Source organism: Eretmochelys imbricata, chromosome 14 (assembly GCF_965152235.1).
Source record: "Eretmochelys imbricata isolate rEreImb1 chromosome 14, rEreImb1.hap1, whole genome shotgun sequence".
NCBI classification, from domain to species: domain Eukaryota; kingdom Metazoa; phylum Chordata; order Testudines; family Cheloniidae; genus Eretmochelys; species Eretmochelys imbricata.
This window is the reverse complement of record NC_135585.1, coordinates 55,939,386-55,958,277: the sequence shown is the minus strand read 5'-3', so window position 1 is coordinate 55,958,277 and position 18,892 is coordinate 55,939,386. Positions and strand designations below refer to the sequence as shown.

At 61.2% G+C, this 18,892-nt stretch overlaps 2 protein-coding genes across 3 annotated transcripts; one reads left to right on the top strand and one right to left on the bottom strand.

Annotated features, from left to right (window-relative positions):
* Positions 1 to 1,991: 1,991 nt before the first annotated feature.
* LOC144275054 (H-2 class II histocompatibility antigen, E-S beta chain-like) lies at positions 1,992 to 11,893 on the bottom strand. Its single transcript, XM_077834157.1, has 6 exons — positions 11,719 to 11,893; positions 10,729 to 10,998; positions 9,745 to 10,026; positions 3,192 to 3,302; positions 2,962 to 2,985; positions 1,992 to 2,592 (listed from the first exon to the last, which is right to left on the bottom strand). The coding sequence occupies exons 1-6, from the start codon at positions 11,822 to 11,824 to the stop codon at positions 2,579 to 2,581; spliced, it is 807 nt and encodes a 268-aa protein (XP_077690283.1). The 5' UTR covers positions 11,825 to 11,893; the 3' UTR covers positions 1,992 to 2,578.
* A 1,683-nt stretch (positions 11,894 to 13,576) lies between these two features.
* Positions 13,577 to 17,540, top strand: LOC144275056 (HLA class II histocompatibility antigen, DR alpha chain-like). Of its 2 annotated transcripts, XM_077834159.1 has the most exons (5): positions 13,577 to 13,712; positions 15,076 to 15,333; positions 15,787 to 16,068; positions 16,283 to 16,433; positions 16,809 to 17,540. In XM_077834159.1, the coding sequence occupies exons 1-5, from the start codon at positions 13,631 to 13,633 to the stop codon at positions 16,810 to 16,812; spliced, it is 777 nt and encodes a 258-aa protein (XP_077690285.1). In that variant the 5' UTR covers positions 13,577 to 13,630; the 3' UTR covers positions 16,813 to 17,540. The 2 variants fall into 2 exon arrangements, with proteins under 2 accessions (XP_077690285.1, XP_077690286.1); XM_077834160.1 differs by lacking the exon at positions 16,809 to 17,540 and having other exon boundaries at positions 16,283 to 16,437.
* Positions 17,541 to 18,892: the final 1,352 nt, after the last annotated feature.

Genomic DNA, 18,892 nt, shown 5'->3' with positions numbered 1-18,892 from the left:
GCCCCCTAGTGGACGCCTCCCTCCTTACAAACCCCCCTGCTGGCCGGCTCGGGCCGGGCAGTAAGAAAGTCCCGGGCCACGGTGGGGTTGCGACAACCACGACTCTTCGCAGACACCCCACAACCGTTCTTAGCCGCAGCAGCTTTCCTCCCCTCGGGGCTGCTGCCCGCGGCAGGGTCCAGCCTGCGCCCAGCAGCTCCTCGTGCCCCGGCTCCCCGCCAGGGAGGGCAGCTCCGAGCGCGTGGCCCAGGGACCCGGCCCCGTCACAACGCTGGGCACCGCTTCACACTGGGCTGCGGGGCACAGAGCATCCCCGGGCTGGGGGTGCTGAAATGACCCCTGGCAGCCCGGCAGTGCCGAGGGGTCGCCTGGCCATGCCGGGGCAGGGGGTCTGGGCCGGGCCTGTCCGCCCACCGAGGCTGTGATGGCAGATTGCGCCTGGGGAGCAGGGTCAGCGAGGCCAGATGGGGGGCAGCGAGGGGGGGGCAGGGCCGGATGGGGGGCAGTGAGGTGGGGGCAGGGCCAGATGGGGGGGCAGGGCCGGATGGGGGTACTGGGCGGGGGCGGGGGCAGGGGCAGTGCTGGATGTGGGGCAGAGGAGCTGTTTTTGTGAGTGCTCAAAATAGCAACTGCACCAAACTGCTGAACAGAACCAGTCCCAACTTTCTTCCCACCTGAGCCACGGGAGACCCAGAGACCCCAGGTCAAGAGCCACCAGCCCCACACGTGTCTGTCCCCCCACGGCAGCCAGCTGGGGACCCGCCAGCCCATAGCCAGCCAAACCCCAGGCCCGTGAGGAAGGAGAGGGCGCCCTCGGCAGGGCAAGGAGGGAACAGCAGCCGCAGCGGGCGCCCCGGGGCAGGCTGGGGAGAAGGGACGGGGGTCGGGCGCCCTGCAGGGCCCAGTCACAGACGTCAGCGGGCGAAGGGCCCCGGGACCAGCCCAGCCTGGTCTGCACCAAACGCTTGGGTCAACGGAGCTGCAGCCCTCAGTGCACAGACGCCAACTTCCCCTCTTTTCCCTGGGTGCTCGACCCCCACCTCTGCCCCCACCCCACCCCTTCCATGAGGCCCCGCCACTGCCCCACCCCTTCCCCAAATCCCGGCCCGGGCCCCGCCTCCTCCCCTGAGCACGCCACGCTCCTGCTCCTGCCCCCCCCTCCTGGAGTGTGCTAACGCCGCCAAACAGCATATGGGGGAAACTGAGGCACACACAAGCCTCCTAACAGTATCACAGAAAATTCCTATTTCATCACACTGGGTACCTGCAGGCAAACACTGGAGCTCAGAGCCAACCCCCCCGAGAAAGGTCTAGGACTCTGCTGGGGACGGGGCTCCGGGGTGTGAATCTCTGGGCCCCGGGAGGTGAGGGGCCCTGGGGGCGGGGGGGTTGGAAGGCTGGGTAACAACTGCCCCCACGCCCGTGTGCTGCCCCCGATCTGCTCCCCAGCCCTGCTGCCCCACTGCTGAGCCCCCGGGGCTGGGGGTGTCAGGCTGGTCCCTGCAGCCCGGGCTTGGGACAGGAGCATCTCTCCAGCTGCCTCTCCCCTGGGAAAGGGATTTGGGGGCCCCCTCCCCGCTCTCCCCATCCCTGCGCAAGGAGCCCATCCAGCCTGGGAACAAACCCGCAGCCTCCCCCAGGAATCACCCCCCTCTCAGAGCCGCCCCGTGGACACAGGACTTGGTTGAGCCCCCCCACACACTCCCATGAAAGGGAGAGGTGCAGGAGCGCTCGTCCCACCAGCTTGAACATGGGCAGGAAGGGCATGAAAACCCCCGTGCAGGAGAAATCCCTCGCTGGGCGCGGCGTGGATGGGAAGGGGCAGGAATGACCAGGCACCCGATCCCCTGGCTGTGCCCCAGTCAGCCCCACAGCAGACACAGCGCTTGCTTCTGACAGGAGTTCCTGCGACCTTTGGGCCCCGAGGGCTGTAACTCCCTGGTGTGTGTGTGGGACCTGCTGTAACCTTGTAAAGAAATCCCAGTGCTTGGTCTCCGTTAACAAGTCTTTACTGAGGTTATTGCAGGATTGGCTACAAGCGTTGTCTGTGGAGTGGGACCGAAGGCGCTACTGACCTGGGGAAAGCGACTGGTCCTTTGGGACAGGGAGAGACCCGAATATCGCTGTGATTTGTGGGGGAAGGGGTGACTGATCGATCACAAAGGCAGGCTGGCCGGGGTGGCCAGACAGATGGGAGAGCCCAAGGGGACTGTCTGTGGCCCCACAGTGACATCGTTACCGGGCCTGCGGAGTTCACACCCGATACGTTGGTGAAATCTCAGGACAGAACTCAGCCAATTTGGGGTTGGTGCCCCGGGTACTAACTGTGCCCTGAGATTGGTACCCACACTCGTGAACCACTCAACAGCGTGACAGGGTCACCCCAGGGCCCTGCGGGGACTGAGGGGCAGGGACGGGTCCCCAGGCGGGGGCAGCGCGGGCTGGAGCCGGGCAGAGCGCGGGGAGCAGACGGGGACAGGAAGGGACCGGCCCCAGGTTCTGCATTCTCCGGGCTGGGCGAGGGGCTGGGAGAGACGGACGGAAACTCCTGCCGGCCGGGGAATCCGACGTCCAGGATCTAACTCAGGAGCCCTGCAGGGAGAGGGGAGAGAAATCAGCCCCTGGCCGTGGGGCTAGCGGGAGGGACGGGGGCTTTTCTCTGCCAGGCCCCAGGATGCCCCCAGAGACTCTGCCCGGCAGCCGCAGGGCTGGGCGATGCTCGGCAGGACCCAGGACCCTCTGCCCCCGGGAGCAGCTCGGGGATCGGCCTGAACGGGGACCGAGGGAGCCGCAGACTCCTCCTCCGTGGTGCCAGGGCCCCATTGCCCAGCTGCCCCGGGGCTGAGCCGGGCGGGTGTCATGGGCTGAGGGGCAGAAGCAGCCGCCCCACGGGTGTCCCAGGCAGCCTGTGGTCAGTGTGGGGGGAGGCGGGTTTAACGGGGGGAGCGGGATTGAAATTACCTGCAGGTTGGGGAACGGGGCGCCCTGAAAAACAAAGAGAGAGATGGTCAAAGCCCTGGGCGGGGGGAGCCGGATCCTGGGGGTCAAAGCTCCAGCCCCTGCCCCACGGCATGGAATGCCCCTCACTAGCAACCCAGCCCCCCTCCGACCCCCAGATTCCCCTGAGCCCCCCCAGACCCACATACCCCCAGAGACACCCTGGTGCCCCGCCCCCGCCCGGAGCCATTCACCTTTCTTATTCTTCAGGTAGATGACGAGTCCCGGCACCAGGAAGATCAGCCCCAGCACGAAGCCCCCGACGCCCGTCAGCATCTTGCTCCTGGCGGAGTCAGACTGCGCTTCTGAAACACGGACACGGAACGGGCCGGGTCAGAGCCAGGGGCCTCCGGGCCGGGCTCCTGTCCGTACCAGTGACCAGCGCTGGCCAGGGCAGAGCCCGCAGGATCAGCTGTGGGACAATCTGCCCCATGTCAGGGCTCCTCCTGGTCTGTGATTGTCAGAGATCGGCTCAGACCCTGCAGCGTGAGGTCTGATATCCCTGCCCATTGTCAGCATGAACTCGTCTAGCCAGGGCCGTCCCTAGGGGGGTGCGAGGCCCATGGGAGGAAGTGACAGATTTGTCTCTCTTCCGGGAGTGACCACGCTGGCCAATCGCACCGGCCCGCAGGGCCCAGAGCGGTTGCTCTGATTCGCCCTACCCAAGGGACAGCTCTGAGTCTAGCCCTGAATAGTCTGTGAGACACAGAAATAGCCCGTCTCTGTGTGAACCTTGCTCTGTTCTTGGGCTCAGTTATATCCTGTGGCAGTGAGTTCCACAGGCTAATTACACAGTGTGCGGGAAACATCCTTCCTTTTACCAGGTGTGAATTTGCCCCCTTTCCCTTCCACTTGAGTCTCCCCTTGTCCTTGTGCTGTGATCTCCCTTCTCCAGACCTGTCATAATTATGGCGACTTTTCTCCTCTCCCAGCCCTGTCACTGCCTGTCATAAAAATACAGCTAAGGGTAGCATAAAATCCCTCCTTTACCTGTAAGGGGTTAATCAGTTCAATTAACCTAGTTGGCACCTGACCAGAAGGACCAATGGGGAAAGAAAATACTTTCAAATCTGAAGGGAGGTTTTCTTTGTGCTCTTTGTTTTGTTCCCTCTTGGGATAAAGAAAAAAACCAAGCAGGTAACCCAGCTCCTACTGAAATGATACATCTAAAATTACAAAAATTGTAAGTAATAGCAAGAAAATGTGTTAAATTATCTTTTGTTTTAGGTGGTAAATTTTCCCTATGCTAAGGGGGATGTTTATTCCTGTTTTTGTAACTTTGAAGTTGAGCCTAAAGGGGAATCCTCTGTGTTTTAAATCTTTTTATTACCCTGTAAAATTACCTTCCATCCTGATTTTACAGAGGTGCTTCTTTTACTTTTTTCTTTATAATAAAGTTCTTCTTTTAAGAACCTAATTGATTTTAGTGTCCTAAACATAAAGGGTCTGGTCTGTACTTTTATGAAAGACAACTGGTTGGTAGATTATTCTCAAGCCTCCCCAGGAAAGGGGGTGAAGGGACTTGGGGGGAGATTTTGGGGAAATAGGAACTCCAAGTGGTCCTTTTCCTGAATCTTTGTCTAACTCACTTGGTGGTGGCAGCGATACCGTACAAAGACAAGGGAAGGAATTTGTGCCTTGGGGAAGTTTTTAACCTAAGCTGGTGGAATGTAAGATTAGGGGGTCTTTCATGGGCTCCCCACATCTGTACCCCAGAGTTAGAGTGGGGAGGGAACCCTGACATGGTAGCAGCGCGGTGGGATCATTTTGAACCAGAAGCAGAGGATATTAAAAGGACATTTTTTTTCCTTTTGTGTTTGAAAACCAGGGAGGTTGTTTTTTTTTTTAGCTGAGAGCAGCTGGAGGTTTTTTTCTCTGTCTGAGGGCAGAGTAGTTAAGTTCCTGCAAGGGAATTGAGAAGCTTTTTTTTCTTTCTTTCTTTCTTTCTAGCTCTCGGGTTAGGCTAGGCTAAGCACAGGAAGGCTAGGATGATGGAAAGTGAGGTCCAAAAGAAACTAGAATTAGCCAGATAGGAAGCTGAAGAGAGACAGAAAGAACATGAAAGACAAAGGGCCTTGAAGCGCTTGAAGTTGGACGCGGAGGAGAGGAAGGAGGCAAAACGCTTGGAGGCAGAAACAGCCAGAGAGGAGGCTGCCCATAAAAGAGATCTGGAATTAAAAGACAAAGAAATACAGGCCCAGATTGAGGCTCAGAAGCGTGAACTGGCTGTTATGGAGTTGAAAAGACAGAACCCTTCAGCAGCTGGCTCCAATTCCCCAAAAATCCACAAATGGGGCGACTATGTCCACAGTATGATGAATCCAGTGATATTACTGAATATGTCTTCACCTTTGAGAGACTGTGCACCCTCCATGCAATTCCTAAAGATCACAAGATGACCACATTGGTAGCAAAATTAACTGGAAGAGCTCTGGACATATTCAACAAAATGGGTCAAGGAAGGGGTGTAACTAGCTTTGAAGGAATGTGTGATTTGGTTGTACAGGAGCAGTTCCTGACTATGGCCAATGATGATGTAAAACAGTGTTGATGGGATAAAAAAATAAACTCAGCAGAAAGTCTTGCTTCTTATGCTGATCAATACGAGCAGTCCCAGACCGCCAGAGAGGCGGGGCAAATTGGAACAAAACGGGTGGCGGTACCAGAGAGGAACAGCCCTGGTCGCAGTTTGGGCGGATACCAGAAGGGAGACACTGAGACCACACCATACCACCGGGGGCAGCCCAAGGCCCCACCTACACCCCAAGGAAAACCCCAGACACGTTATCGTCCCACCACATCATTCTCCAGCAACCCACCTCGCCCCAGTGACCCGTCAGCTGGGCGATGTTTTAAATGTAACGAGCTGGGGCATGTAAAGGCCAGCTGCCCCAAGAACCCCAACAGATTACAGTTCATTGCATCTGGGACACACCAAAGGTCCTCAGGCCCAGATGCCTCCCAGATACCCTCAGAGCGAAGGGAAACTGTGAGTGTAGGCAGGAAGAAGGTTATCGCGTGGAGGGACACTGGAGCACAGGTGTTAGCTATCCACCAATCCTTAGCGGACCCCCAACTTCATCAACCCAGAGGTCCAAGTGAAGATTCAACCCTTCAAGTCCAACTCTTTCGATTTGCCTACAGCCAAGTTGCCTGTCCAGTACAAGGGCTGGTCAGGAATGTGGACTTTTGCAGTCTATGATGATTATCCCATCCCCATGCTGCTGGAGGAAGACTTGGCCAACCATGTGAAGCTAGCCCAGGGGGTGGGAATGGCCACCCGCAGCCAGGCTAAGCAAGCCTTCACACCTATCCCTGTTGCTGAGCCTTCCACCAGGGCCCCGTCTGTGCTACCAGAGACCCAGACTGAGGTGGTGGAATCGGACCCCAGGCCAACGTCTGCAACAGCCGTAGTGGATCCAGTCTCAGAGACCCAGCCAGAGCCAGGCCCAGAACCGGAACTGGAGAAGCACCCAGCACCAGAACCATTGCCAGCCCTGAGTCCAGCGCTTGCAACCCCGTCTGCAACCCCAACATCAGAGGGCCCCACCGAGCCCGCCCTGGCAGCAGCAGCTAAACCAGCACAAGAGGCTCCGCCGGAGCCTGAACCCCAACCTAGCACACCCGCGGAGAGCGGGTCACCGTCCCCGGAACCAGCCCTGTCCCTCGCGCGCTTCCCGAGGGACCAAGCCCAAGCCCACCACCCAGTGAGGAACTGAGGTCTCCAGCATCAAGGGAACAGTTCCAGACCAAACAGGAAACAGAAGAAAGCCTCCAGGGAGCTTGGACGATGGCACGGAGCAACCCAGCGCCTCTCAACTCTTCTAATCGATCCCGGTTTGTGGTAGAACAAGGATTTTTATACAAGGAAACTCTTTCTGGTGGGCACCAGGAAACTGGCATCCTCAGAGACAGTTGGTAGTTCCAACTAAATACTGGGAAAAGCTCTTGAGCTTAGCCCATGATCATCCTAGTGGCCATGCTGGGGGAAACAGGACCAAAGACCGTTTGGGGAGGTCATTCCACTGGGAGGGAATGGACAAGAACGTTTCTACTTACGTCCAGTCCTGTGAGGTGTGCCAAAGAGTGGAAAACCCCCAAGACCAGGTCAAAGCCCCTCTCCAGCCACTCCCCATCATTGAAGTTCCATTTCAGCGAGTAACTGTGGATATTCTGGGTCCTTTCCCGAAAAAGACACCAAGAGGGAAGCAGTACAGACTGACTTTCATGGATTTTGCCACCCGATGGCCGAAAGCAGTAGCTCTAAGCAACACCAGGGCTAAAAGTGTGTGCCAGGCCTTAACAGACATTTCTGCCAGGGTAGGTTGGCCCTCCGACATCCTTATGGATTCGGGAACTAATTTCCTGGCAGGGACCATAAAAAGCCTTTGGGAAGCCTACTTGGTTGCCTCTCCTTACCACCATCAAACAAATGGCCTGGTGGAGAAGTTTTATGGAACTTTGCGGGTCATGATACGTAAATTCGTAAATGAGCACTCCAATGATTGGGACCTAGTGTTGCAGCAGTTGCTCTTTGCCTACAGGGCTGTAACACATCCCAGTTTAGGGTTTTCACCATTTGAACTTGTATATGGCCGCGAGGTTAAGGGGCCATTGCAGCTGGTGAAGCAGAAATGGGAGGGGTTTATCTTTAATTATCTCATAGCATCCACCACCTCAAACCAAAAGCCCAAGGTGTACCATGTTAATTCTCTAAAGCCCTTTTATTCCAGAGAATTAAAGGTTTGTCAGTTTACAGCCCAGGGAGGAGACGACGCTGAGTGGCCTGAAGGTGTCTACTACGAAGGGAAAAGTGCGGATGGTGTGGAAGAGGTGAAACTCTCCGTGACCCTTGGGCGTATGCAGCGGCAGCAGATCCAGGAGCTGTGCACTAGCTACGCGCCAACGTTCTCAGCCACCCCAGGACTGACTGAACAGGCATACCACTCCATTGACACAGGGAATGCTCACCCAATTAGAGCCCAACCTTACCGGGTGTCTCCTCAAGCCAAAACTGCTATAGAACGGGAGATCCAGGACATGCTACAGATGGGTGTAATCCACCCCTCCCGCAGTGCATGGGGATCTCCAGTGGTTCTAGTTCCCAAACCAGATGGGGAAATACGCTTTTGCATGGACTACCGTAAGTTAAATGCTGTAACTCGCCCAGACAACTATCCAATGCCACGCACAGATGAACTATTAGAGAAACTGGGATGGGCCCAGTTCATCTCTACCTTGGACTTAACCAAGGGGTACTGGCAGGTACCGCTAGATGAATCCGCCAAGGAAAGGTCAGCCTTCATCACCCATGTAGGGCTGTATAAATTTAATGTGCTCCCTTTCAGGCTGCAAAATGTACCCGCCACCTTCCAGAAACTTGTAGATAGTCTCCTAGCAGGATTGGGAGAATCTGCAGTCGCCTAGCTTGCCGATGTGGCCATCTTTTCTGATTCATGGGCAAAACACCTGGAGCATCTCCAGAAAGTCTTCAAGCGCATAAGAAAGGCAGGACTAACTGTTAAGGCTAAAAAGTGTCAAATAGGCTTAAACAGAGTGACTTACCTTGAACACCAGGTGGGTCAAGAAACTATCAACCCCCTACAGGCCAAAGTGGATGCTATCCAAAATTGACCTGTCCCAAAGTCAAAAAACCAGGTCCAATCCTTCTTAGGCTTGGCCAAATATTACAGGCAATTTGTATCGCAATACAGCCAAATCGCTGCCCCACTAACAGAGCTGACCAAAAAAACCCAGCCAAATGCCGTTCAGTGAACTGAAGAGTGTCAGAAGGCCTTTAACCACCTTAAGGTGACACTCATGTCTGACCCTGTGCTAAGAGCACCTGACCAGAAGGACCAATGGGGAAAGAAAATACTTTCAAATGGGGGGCGGGGCAGGTTTAAATTGTGCTCTTCGTTTAGTTCCCTCTCAGGACAAAGAAAAAAACCAAGCAGGTAACCCAGCTCCTACTAAAATGATACATCTAAAATTACAAAAATTGTAAGTAATAGCAAGAAAATGTGTTAAATTATCTTTTGTTTTAGCTTGTAAATGTTCCCTATGCTAAGAGGGATGTTTATTCCTGTTTTTGTAAAGTTAAGCCTAAAGAGGAATCCTCTGTATTTTAAATCTTTTTATTACCCTGTAAAATTACCTTCCATCCTGATTTTACAGAGGTGCTTCTTTTGCTTTTTTCTTTATAATAAAGTTCTTCTTTTAAAAACTTAATTAATTTTAGTGTCCTAACCATAAAGGGTCTGGTCTGTACTTTTATTAAAGACAACTGGTTGGTAGATTATTCTCAAGCTTCCCCAGGAAAGGGGGTGAAGGGGCTTGGGGGGAGATTTGGGGGAAATAGGAACTCCAAGTGGTCCTTTTCCTGAATCTTTGTCTAACTCACTTGCTGGAGGCAGCGATACCGTCCAAGGACAAGGGAAGGAATTTGTGTCTTGCGGAAGTTTTAACCTAAGCTGATGGAATATAAGCTTAGGGAGTCTTTCATGCTGGTCCCCTCATTTGTACCCCAGAGTTCAGAGTGGGGAGGAAACCCTAACGCTGCCCCACTCAGGTTGTGTCTACACAGCGTTTTGGAGCCCGTGGAAGTGAGCTCCCAGCCCAGGTTGATAGATTTGGGTTAGCAGGGCTCATGTGAGCGCTCTGCCCCAGGCCCATCCCCTGGGGGCTCCACAGAGCAAGGGCTGCCCCTGCAGGCTCAGGGGCTGCCCCACACCCAGAGGCTCTTACCCCAGTTCACGGCGAGGGGGCCCCGCAGGCTGATGTGCTCCACCTGGCAGGTGTAGACGTCCCCGCGCCGGGGGCTCATCTCCAGCATCACCAGGATCTGGAAGGTCCAGTCTCCGTTCTGGAGCAGCTCCGTGGACACCACCCCGGCCGTCTGCTCCTGCCCGTTCTTGAACCACTTGATCTCGATCCCCCCGGGGTAAAACCCCGTCACGGAGCAAACCAGCAGGTGGGAGTGGGACCCAGACCCCGATGTCGTGGGGGAAACTTTCACCTTGGGCTGAACTGGGGGGAGAGAAGGGGAGGGGCTGGGATAGGGGCTGGAGACAGAGCAGGGTGACCCCCCCGTCCCCCAAGGAAAGGCCCCAGCTCCGGGATCAGCAGAAAGGGCCCGAGGTGAGTTGCGTCCCGTCACCCCCATGGGGACAGAGCCAGGGACGGTCAGACCCTCGGGGCCCCGGGAAACGGGGTCTGGCCCAGGGACCAGGGGCTGCCCCCACCCTCCTGCCAGGGGCACCCCAAGGGGGGAGGGGCAGGGTTGGGGGGAGGGGAAAGTTCTGCCCCATCGTCCGGCCCCGCCCACCCCAGGGAGGGGGGTAGGAGCCGCAGCAGCCGCCTGCCCCGAGGGGGGTCTGAGTGGGGGGTGCTGGGGGCTGAACCCCCAGAGGGGCGGGGAGAGGGGCAGTCCCCGGCCTGCAGAGAGGGGGCGCCGCAGCCAGACCCGGGGGGGGACCAGGACGGGCGGGGGGGGGGAAGGCGAAGGGAAGAGATGTCTCCGCCCCAGCGCCGGGTTCCCGCCTGCTCCTGCCGCTGGGTGACCCCGGCCCCTGCCGCCCCCCCCGCTCCCTGGGCCCCGCCCCCTGCCCGTGACCCCGCCCCCTGCCCCCCCCGGCGCAGGAGCAGCTCAGCCCCCCCCGGCCAAGAGCCGGAGCATGGAGATAACTGGGGCGGGGGGGGCAGAGCGGAGGAACCCCCCCCCGCACTCACCTCTCCGGGCCACGGTGAAAGGCGCGTCCACCTCGTAGTTGTGCCGGCAGAACGTGTCCACCGCCGCCCGCGCGTTCGCCAGGAACGCCGGGTCCTTGTTCCAGCCCTCGGCCTCGGGCCGGCCCAGCTCCGTGTCCGCCACGAACACCCCCAGCTCGCTGTCGAAGTGGACGTCCTGCCGCCCGTTGTAGAGGGCCCGGTGCAGGAACCGGACCCGCTCGGTGCCGTTGGTGAACAGACACTCCGCGTTCTGCTGGTGCACGTACCGCCCTGGGGGGGACGGGCTCGGCTCGGCTCGGCTCAGGCACCCCGCCCCGCCCCCTGCTGCCCCCGGGGGGGCCCAAATCCTCCGGGAGCGCCCACGAGACCGTAGCCGCCCCCCCAGCCCCGGACCCAGGCGGGCATGGACGGGGGGGGCAGTGACGGTAACACCGAGCGGGGGGGCGCTGGGCCCATGTGTACGGGGGGCGGTGCTGAGAGCCCTTGACCCGAACCGTGACCCCCGTGTGGGAGGGAAACCGCTTCAATCCGGGGGGTGCGGCAGCCCCCAGCCCCCTCGTCCCAGCACCTCCGGGAGGGGACACAGGGAACGGGGGAGACACTGAGCAGACAGGACACCAGGACAGGGGACCCCAAGGCATGTCGGGTCTGACTGCCCCCCGGAAACACCCAGAGCCTGCCCAGGACGGGGCTCCCCGGGGTGCTGGGCTCTGAGACCCCCCCACCCCCAGATACACCCAACACCTGCCCAGGACAGGGCTCCCCGGGGCGCTGGGCTCTGAGACCCCCCCACCCCCAGATACACCCAACACCTGCCCAGGACGGGGCTCCCCGGGGCACTGGCGTCCGATTCCCCCCCCCAGATACGCCCAGCGCCTGCCCAGGACGCGGCTCCCCAGGGCGCTGGGGTCTGACACCCCCCCACACCCCCAGATACGCCCAGCGCCTGCCTGGGACGGGGCTCCCCGGGGCGCTGGGGTCTCTGCTCACCCGGGGGCTCCATGCAATGAGCCAGGTGGGTTCTCAGCACCGTCAGTGTCACCAGCAGAGCCCCAGCCCAGCGGCTCCCGGCCCCCAGGATCCGACCCGCCCCCATCGCGGATCAGGAGGGAGAGATCTGGAAAGTCGTCGGGACCCCACAGACTGAGACCTTCTCCGCCCAGCTCCAAGCACCAGACCCAGGACACTGCCCATGGCCCCGGGGATTGGGCACCCCCAGCCCAGGGGCCAGTCAGCATCGGGGCTGGGCAGCATCATCCGTCGCCAGGCAGAGCCGGCCCCAGCAGGGCTCGGTTCCATACTTCTCCCTCGTAGGGGGCAGAGCAGGGCTTGGGGTCGGGCTGCAGGACTCGCCCGGCGCCTGCCACGGCCCCGGGGCAGCTGGAGAGCGGGGCCAGGCCAGGGACCAGCCCCCGCCAGAGCAGGGCCCCCAGCAACAAGCCTGGGACCCTCCGTCCCCTTCCCCTGGTGCCTCGACCCTCTGCTGCTGGCTGGGGCAGGCCGGGTCTGTGGGGGGGTGGTCTCTGGTTGTGGATAAATTTAGGCCCAGTGGAAGGTTCGGGGCTGGCCCCACAGGCAGAAGTTCTGAGCTTCCCCCACCCCCACCTCCATGGGCCTGAGCTCTGCCCCCCAGGCACCCCACCAGAGCAGGGGGCTCAGTCTCCATGGGTCAGGCACAGCTCGGCCTCCCAGCTGCTCCCACCATCGATCTCCCGAAGGGGCTTCTCTGGCCCCCCTGTCTCTGAGCCCCTCCCCCTCTCTGCTGCGCGCATACACCCCCCACCCCCCGTGGGGCAGGGCCATTGTCCCCAATGCCCAGCTGGGGAGGGAGGCCCAGAGAAGTCAGTGACTGGCCCAGGGTCACACACAGTCTGTGGCAGGGCTGGGAATGACCCCAGGGCTCCTGGGTCCCAGGCCAGCCCCTCTCGGCCTCTCCTGCCAGGGGCAGTGTGAACACCCCGCGCGTTAGCTGTGGGGCTGGGGGGGACAAGTTGGTGCCAATGGGGACAGGAGGCAGTGGGTTGGGGCAGGGGCAGGGACCAGCGTGCCACACACAGGGCCCAGGACAGACTCCGGGGGGAAGGAAGTTTGGTCACTAACAGCAGATCCACCCGAGGGAAAGGGCCTGTGTCCCATTCCCGCCCCGAGCCAGCCAGGATCCCACCCTGAGGCCAGGTGGGAACCAGTGCCCCAGAGGGGAATGGCCGGGCGTCCTGGTCTCCCACAGATGGTCCCCCTGAACCCTGCCTGTGGCCTGGTCTACACTTAACGCTTATCCCAGCAGAGCTCTGCAGTTAGGTGTGACCCCACCCCTGGGACACACACAGAGCTCCGGGGGTCAGAGGTGTGACCCCACACCCCAGCACACCGCTGTGTCGCCAAGCCCCCCGTGTGCACACAGTCGCTGTGCAGAGCAGGGCATGTGTGGACCGGGCGAGGGCCGTGCGGGGAGGTGCTGTCCCCACGCTGGGGATAAACCCCTCCTGGCTGCGCTGCGTCCACACTGGGCTGCTGGCAGAGCCATACCACGCTGGGCCTGCCACGCAGACTCAGCCCGCGGCCCCAGGTGGCTGGGTGGGAATTTGCAGTATTGCCAACCCCGAGTGTTCAGAAATCCTGAAGTTATGTAAAAATACCAGCTGCTGTGAGGTTCTTTTAATTTGCCTGATTTGCCTGCAACTTCTCCATCTCCTCTCGGCGAGGCTCAGCCCTGCTGCTCTGCCCGGTAACAGCCTGGTCGGCGCAGGGATTTCTGCCATTGGGTGCGGGCCACTGGGCCAGGCTCCCCTGGCCAATGCCGGGCGCTGCCCCCCAGCCCTGCCCCCCCCCAGAGTGTGACACATGCCCTCCAGCCCCCTAGCACTGCCGGCCCCACGCCCAGCCCAGTGTCTGGGGAGAGGAGATGGGCGCAGGACGGGGCGTCCCCATGGCCCAGCTGGCCCTGCTCACCCTGCTGGCCCTGCCGGGTGCCGGGGCGGTGAGAGGTACGGGCGGGGCGGGGGCTGTGACGCCTGGGCCTGGGGGGGGGCAGCTTGACCCCCCATAGTGCCCGGCTCCCCCACCCTTGGGGGGACAATGGGGGCTGACGGGGCAGGGAGGGGTATGGGGAGGAGCCAGATAGGGGGGCTGCAGGGAGGAAGAATCTCACCCCACAGTGTTGAGGGAGGGGTCGGGGGCTGATCTGGGCAGGGCGCATGCTGCATGGAGTGGAGGGTCTCCCCCCCCCCACAATGGCAGCGGGGGAGGGGAGGGGAGGCTGGCGCGGGGGCAGCAGAGGGATCGTGGGGAAGCCGCTGTGGTTTGGGTACAACACAGCCCTGCCCTAGGGGTGCAGCCCCCTCCCCCACAGGGATTCGGGGGCTGATCCCCCCAGGAGGGATGGGGGAACGTTCCCCAAAGAGCTGCGCCAGGGCCAGACCCTGCCGAGCAGTGAGTGCGTCTGTGCAGAGCAGGGAGCCCCTGTCTCCGCTCCCCAGCCTGGCCCCATTGTCCCCCGTCCCCCCAGGGCTCAGACCCACGGCGGGGGGGCGCTCTGTGGGGCAGACTCTCTCCTTGACTAGTGGTGGCAGGTCCCCTCCTTTGCAGTCGCTCTGTGAGATCCTGCCGGGCGAGCTGGGATCAGCGAACGACTCCCTAGGATGTAGGTGCCCAACTCCCTTGGGCCCTGGGCAATCCCAACCTCAGGCCTGAGCCAGACCCCTCCCCCTCCCGGCGTGTGTCTGACCCCCCCAGCGCAGCTTTAATGTCTCTGGCTGGGGAGTTCCCGGGTCTCCCAGTGACTATCCCCGGGGTGTGAGTGTCGGGGGCCAGGGGTTGAAATCGTCCCGAGAACCAGGTTGTGGTGATGCGAGGACCCGGAACGAGCCCTCGGCACAGACGGGAGAATGAAATGTCCTGCAGTCACAATGTGTAACCTTCCCACCCCCACTCCAGACACCCCCCACTCTGCACTGGGGTCACGTCCCCCTTCCTAAGCTAAGTGGGTGTTGGCCTGGACACTACTTGGATGGAAAGGAGGACTCGTGGCACCTTAGAGACTAACCAATTTATTTGAGCGTAAGCTTTCCTGAGCTACAGCTCACTTCATCGGATGCACTTGGATGGGAGACCTGTTAGAACAAATGAGTGGTGGTGGTGGGGGGGGGCACAGCGGGGGCGCTGTCCCCTCCCAGACAGCGCTGACCCCAATGCCCCAGCGTGATGTCAGGGGTCCCTGCGCTCCCTGCGGCTGCTTTCCCCTCGCAGCGGGGAGTCCTAGGATGAATGCTGGGGGCTGTGGCTGTAGGGGAAGTCCTCCAGAGACCATGCCCCGTGGGGGGGCTGCTGCTGATGCCTCTCTCCCCACAGTGGAGCACATGAGCTCCCAGGTGAATTTCTACCAGCGGACGGACCTGGCCCAGCAGGAGTCTGGCGAGTACATGCAGGAGTTCGACCAGGACGAGATGTTCCACGTGGACCTGGAGAGGAAGGAGACCGTCTGGCGCCTGCCCGACTTCAGCAAGTTCACCAGCTTCGAGGCGCAGGGCGCCCTGGGCAATATCGCCGTGCTGAAGAACAACCTGGAGATCCTGATCAAGAGGTCCAACCATTCGCGGGCCCAGAACGGTACGGCACGGCGGGGGGGGGCACCTTCCCCGTCCCCTTCCTGGGGCCATCCCACACCTTGCTCACCCGTGGACCTTCCCTGCCACGCACGGGCCCAGTACCAGACACCCTAAAGACTGTGGGGCCTCGCTTAGATCCCCTCCCAGCCTCTGGCGAGGGCTGCGAGCAGCCACGCAGCTGGGGCCCGGGCAGTTCGTACCCTCCAGGCTGGTGGCCCAGGGCAGCTCCTTTGCTGAGGGCTGTTCGTTGCCCCTCCCCAGCACCTGCCCCTGCCCCTGGGGGATTCTGCCCCCTGCCCCTTCTGCCCCATCAGTCGTCAGGGCAGGGAGCTGGGACAGCCCCGGTGACGCCCCCACAGTCCTGGGGAGAGACCCCTGAGCTGGAGCCTGATCACCAGGGACTGGCTGGCTCAGGGGGGCAGGGGATGGGACCAACTAACCCCTGTCTCCCCAGTGCCCCCTGAGGTGACCGTGTTCCCCGAAGACCCCGTGGAGCTGGGGGAGCCCAACGTCCTGATCTGCTTCGCGGACAAGTTCTTCCCGCCCGCGCTCAGCATGACGTGGCTGAAGAACGGGCAGGAGGTGACGGGGGGCGTCTACGAGACCGACTTCTACCCCCGCCAGGGTGACTCCTTCCGCAAGTTCTCCTACCTGCCCTTCCTCCCCAGCCCGGGTGACTTCTACGACTGCCGGGTGGAGCACTGGGGGCTGCCTGAGCCCTTCATGAAGCACTGGGGTAAGGCCGGGGTGCCTGGGGACCCCGCTGGGCACAGGGCTGGGAGCCAGGACACCTGGGTTCTATCCTGGCTCTGGGAGGAGAGTGGGGGATAATGGGTCAGAGCAGGGGGGGGCTTGGAGCCAGGACTCCTGGGTTCTATCCCAGCCCTGGGAGGGAGGGGTGGGAACAGCCCCCCTCACTCCGTGCCCTGTCCCTCTCCCCCTCTCTCCAGAAGCCCAGATGCCCACCCCCGTCCCCGAGACCACCGAGACCCTGATGTGCGCCCTGGGCCTGGCCGTGGGCATCATCGGCATCATCGCGGGCACCATCCTCATCATCAAGGGCATGAAGATGAACGCCGCCCGCAACCCGCGGGGCCCCTTGTGAGTAGCTGCTGCCTGGGGAGGGCACCCGCTGCACCCGCAGCCCCTGGGCCCACACAGCGCTCCCCGGGGAGACCCCCCCCCCGCTGTGCTTCCCCCATCCAGCCACAGCCCCATTGCCCATCCAGCACCCCCTGGGCAGACCCCCCACCCACTGTGCTTCCCCCATTCAGCCACAGCCCCTCCCCCACCCAACAGCTACTGGGGAGATCCCCCCCCCCACTGTGCGCCCCCAGCCAGCCACAGCTCCTGAACCCACCCAGCCCCCCCGTGTCAATGAGAGAGTCCCTGCAGGTGCTGGGGAATGGCCCTGGTCCCTGCCAGCCTCGCGTCAGGGTCCAGGGCTCCTGGTAACCGACCCTCTTTGCCTTTCAGATAAACGCAGGGAGAAGCCGGGGCCCCTGAATCCTTCCCAGATGCCTTCCTGAGACCCTCTCACGGCCCCCACCCCCTCCAGCTCTGCCCCCAGCGTCCCTGCTCCGTGCCCATTGGTGCCAGCTGCTGTACCCAGGCGGGGCCCCCCAACCCCGTAACCGCGCCGAGCCAAGCCGCTAGAGACTCCCTGGGGAGCCGGCCCCTCAGGCGGGCCCTGCACCCCCGCTGGGCTTGGGAGGGGGGCACCTATCCAGGGAGAGGGCTGCTGCCCCATGGGGCTGGGAATGGGGGTGGCCCCTCGTCAGGGGGCAGCAGGGCCCACGGGGCTGATCCAAACCCCATTGCCATCGTGGGGAAGGTTTCTCTTGACTCCAGTGGGTGCTGGATTGGGCCCCGAGCCCGGCCCCTATTGGCTAGAGGCTGCTGTCAGTCACCCCAGGTAAAGCCCCTCCAGCCATTACCCAGAAGGCTTTGGGCCAGATTTGGCCATTCCTGGTCAATGGGGTCCCCACGGGGCAGGATCGGGCCCATGACTGTCCCAGCGCTAGCCCCTGGCTAAAGGCCCCATGGCACCCATGTGTGACTCCCCCGGGGTCCATCCCTGCTGGGTCTGTGTGGGAAGGGCCCAGTCCCTGTATAGCCCCCCTTCTCCCTGTGCCCCGTGCGTGTCCACAGCCCGGCTGCCCTCGATCTAGCTTTGCTAACAGCAATAAAGTGGATTTTGGGGACGTTTCTGATTTTGTTATCATGATTTTAAATCCGGTCGGTCTGGGCCGTGCCCACGGCAGCCTGTGTTAGCCCAGCCCAGCTAGAGTCTGTCCAGGGGCCCCGGGTTATACCGGGAGTTAAGGGAGTTTGGTATGAGGGTTAAGGAAGGGGCCAGGACTTCTGGGTTCTATCCGAGCTCTGGGAGGGGAGTGGGGTCCAGTGGGTTAGAGCAGGGGGGATGGGAGCCAGGACTCCTGGGTTCTATTCCTATTGCTGACACTGTGACACTGACTTGCTGAAACTGTGAGGCTTTCTGTGCCTCAGTTTCCCCTTGTGTGACATGTGGCTGGTCTCCTCCTGGGGCGGTGGTGGGGGCTCTGGGGCTGAGGGATGGTCCATGGAGCACTTTGAGATCATCCTATGGTCAGGATCCCTGGGGCAGGGCAGGGCTCATGGGCCAGGCTCCCCCGGGACCGAACCCCGCAGGGCAAGCGGCTGCAGAGAGATGCTGGCCTGTCCGGGTGCTAGGTGACGTCCCCCAGGCTGGGGTCACGGTGACGCGAAGGGCAGATCCCCCCCCCGAACATGACAGCGAGACCCAGCCCAGCTTCCTCGCACCCCTTCCCAGGCACATGCCCGGAGACCCCCTGCCTCCCAATAATGCCACCAACCCACCAAGCTCTCCCATTGGCCGTTGGAGCATTGGACCAGCCTCCTGCGCGTTCCCATTGGCTGCAGCCGTACAGCTGTCCCTGGTGGGAATGTTCCCAGGTCCCTTTAGGCAGCTCCAGACACAGGCCCTGGGCTCCTGCCGGCTGGGGAGGCCCTGGGGGGCTGGGCGTAGGGGGGGGGCTGTTTCCAGTGGGGTCTGGCAGGGCCCGGCCCTGGAGCCAGGGCGAGTCAATAGCTCGGTGAGCCGAGAGACGATGTAAACCTGCCATGGGGTGCGTCTGTGGGGACACCGAGACTGGGGAGTGGGGGGTAATGACGGGACAGGCCAGTTACACACAGCGAGCTGGGTCACGCGGGGAGCTGGGCCTAGTCACACGTGTTTTCGCACGGCCGGGTGCCAGGCTGGACAGTGAGGAACCGAGGATGTGGGTCCCACATGATGGGGGTCGGGTGGGCTGTACCCTGGGACGTAGAGACTCTGAACTGGACGTGGGGGGTCAAGGCAGAACGCAACTGAGTGTGAGCTCCCAGTGCCATGCTGTGGCTTAGGGGGCAGGTGTGGCCCGGGGCTGTAGGAACAGGGGAATATTGGGCAGGCGCTGGGAGATGGTGTCACCTCTGGACATGGCCCTGGTGAGCTCGGCACTGGCTGCTGTGTCCAGCCCTGGCGTCGGCCCTGCGGAAAGGAGACTGAAACGTTAGCG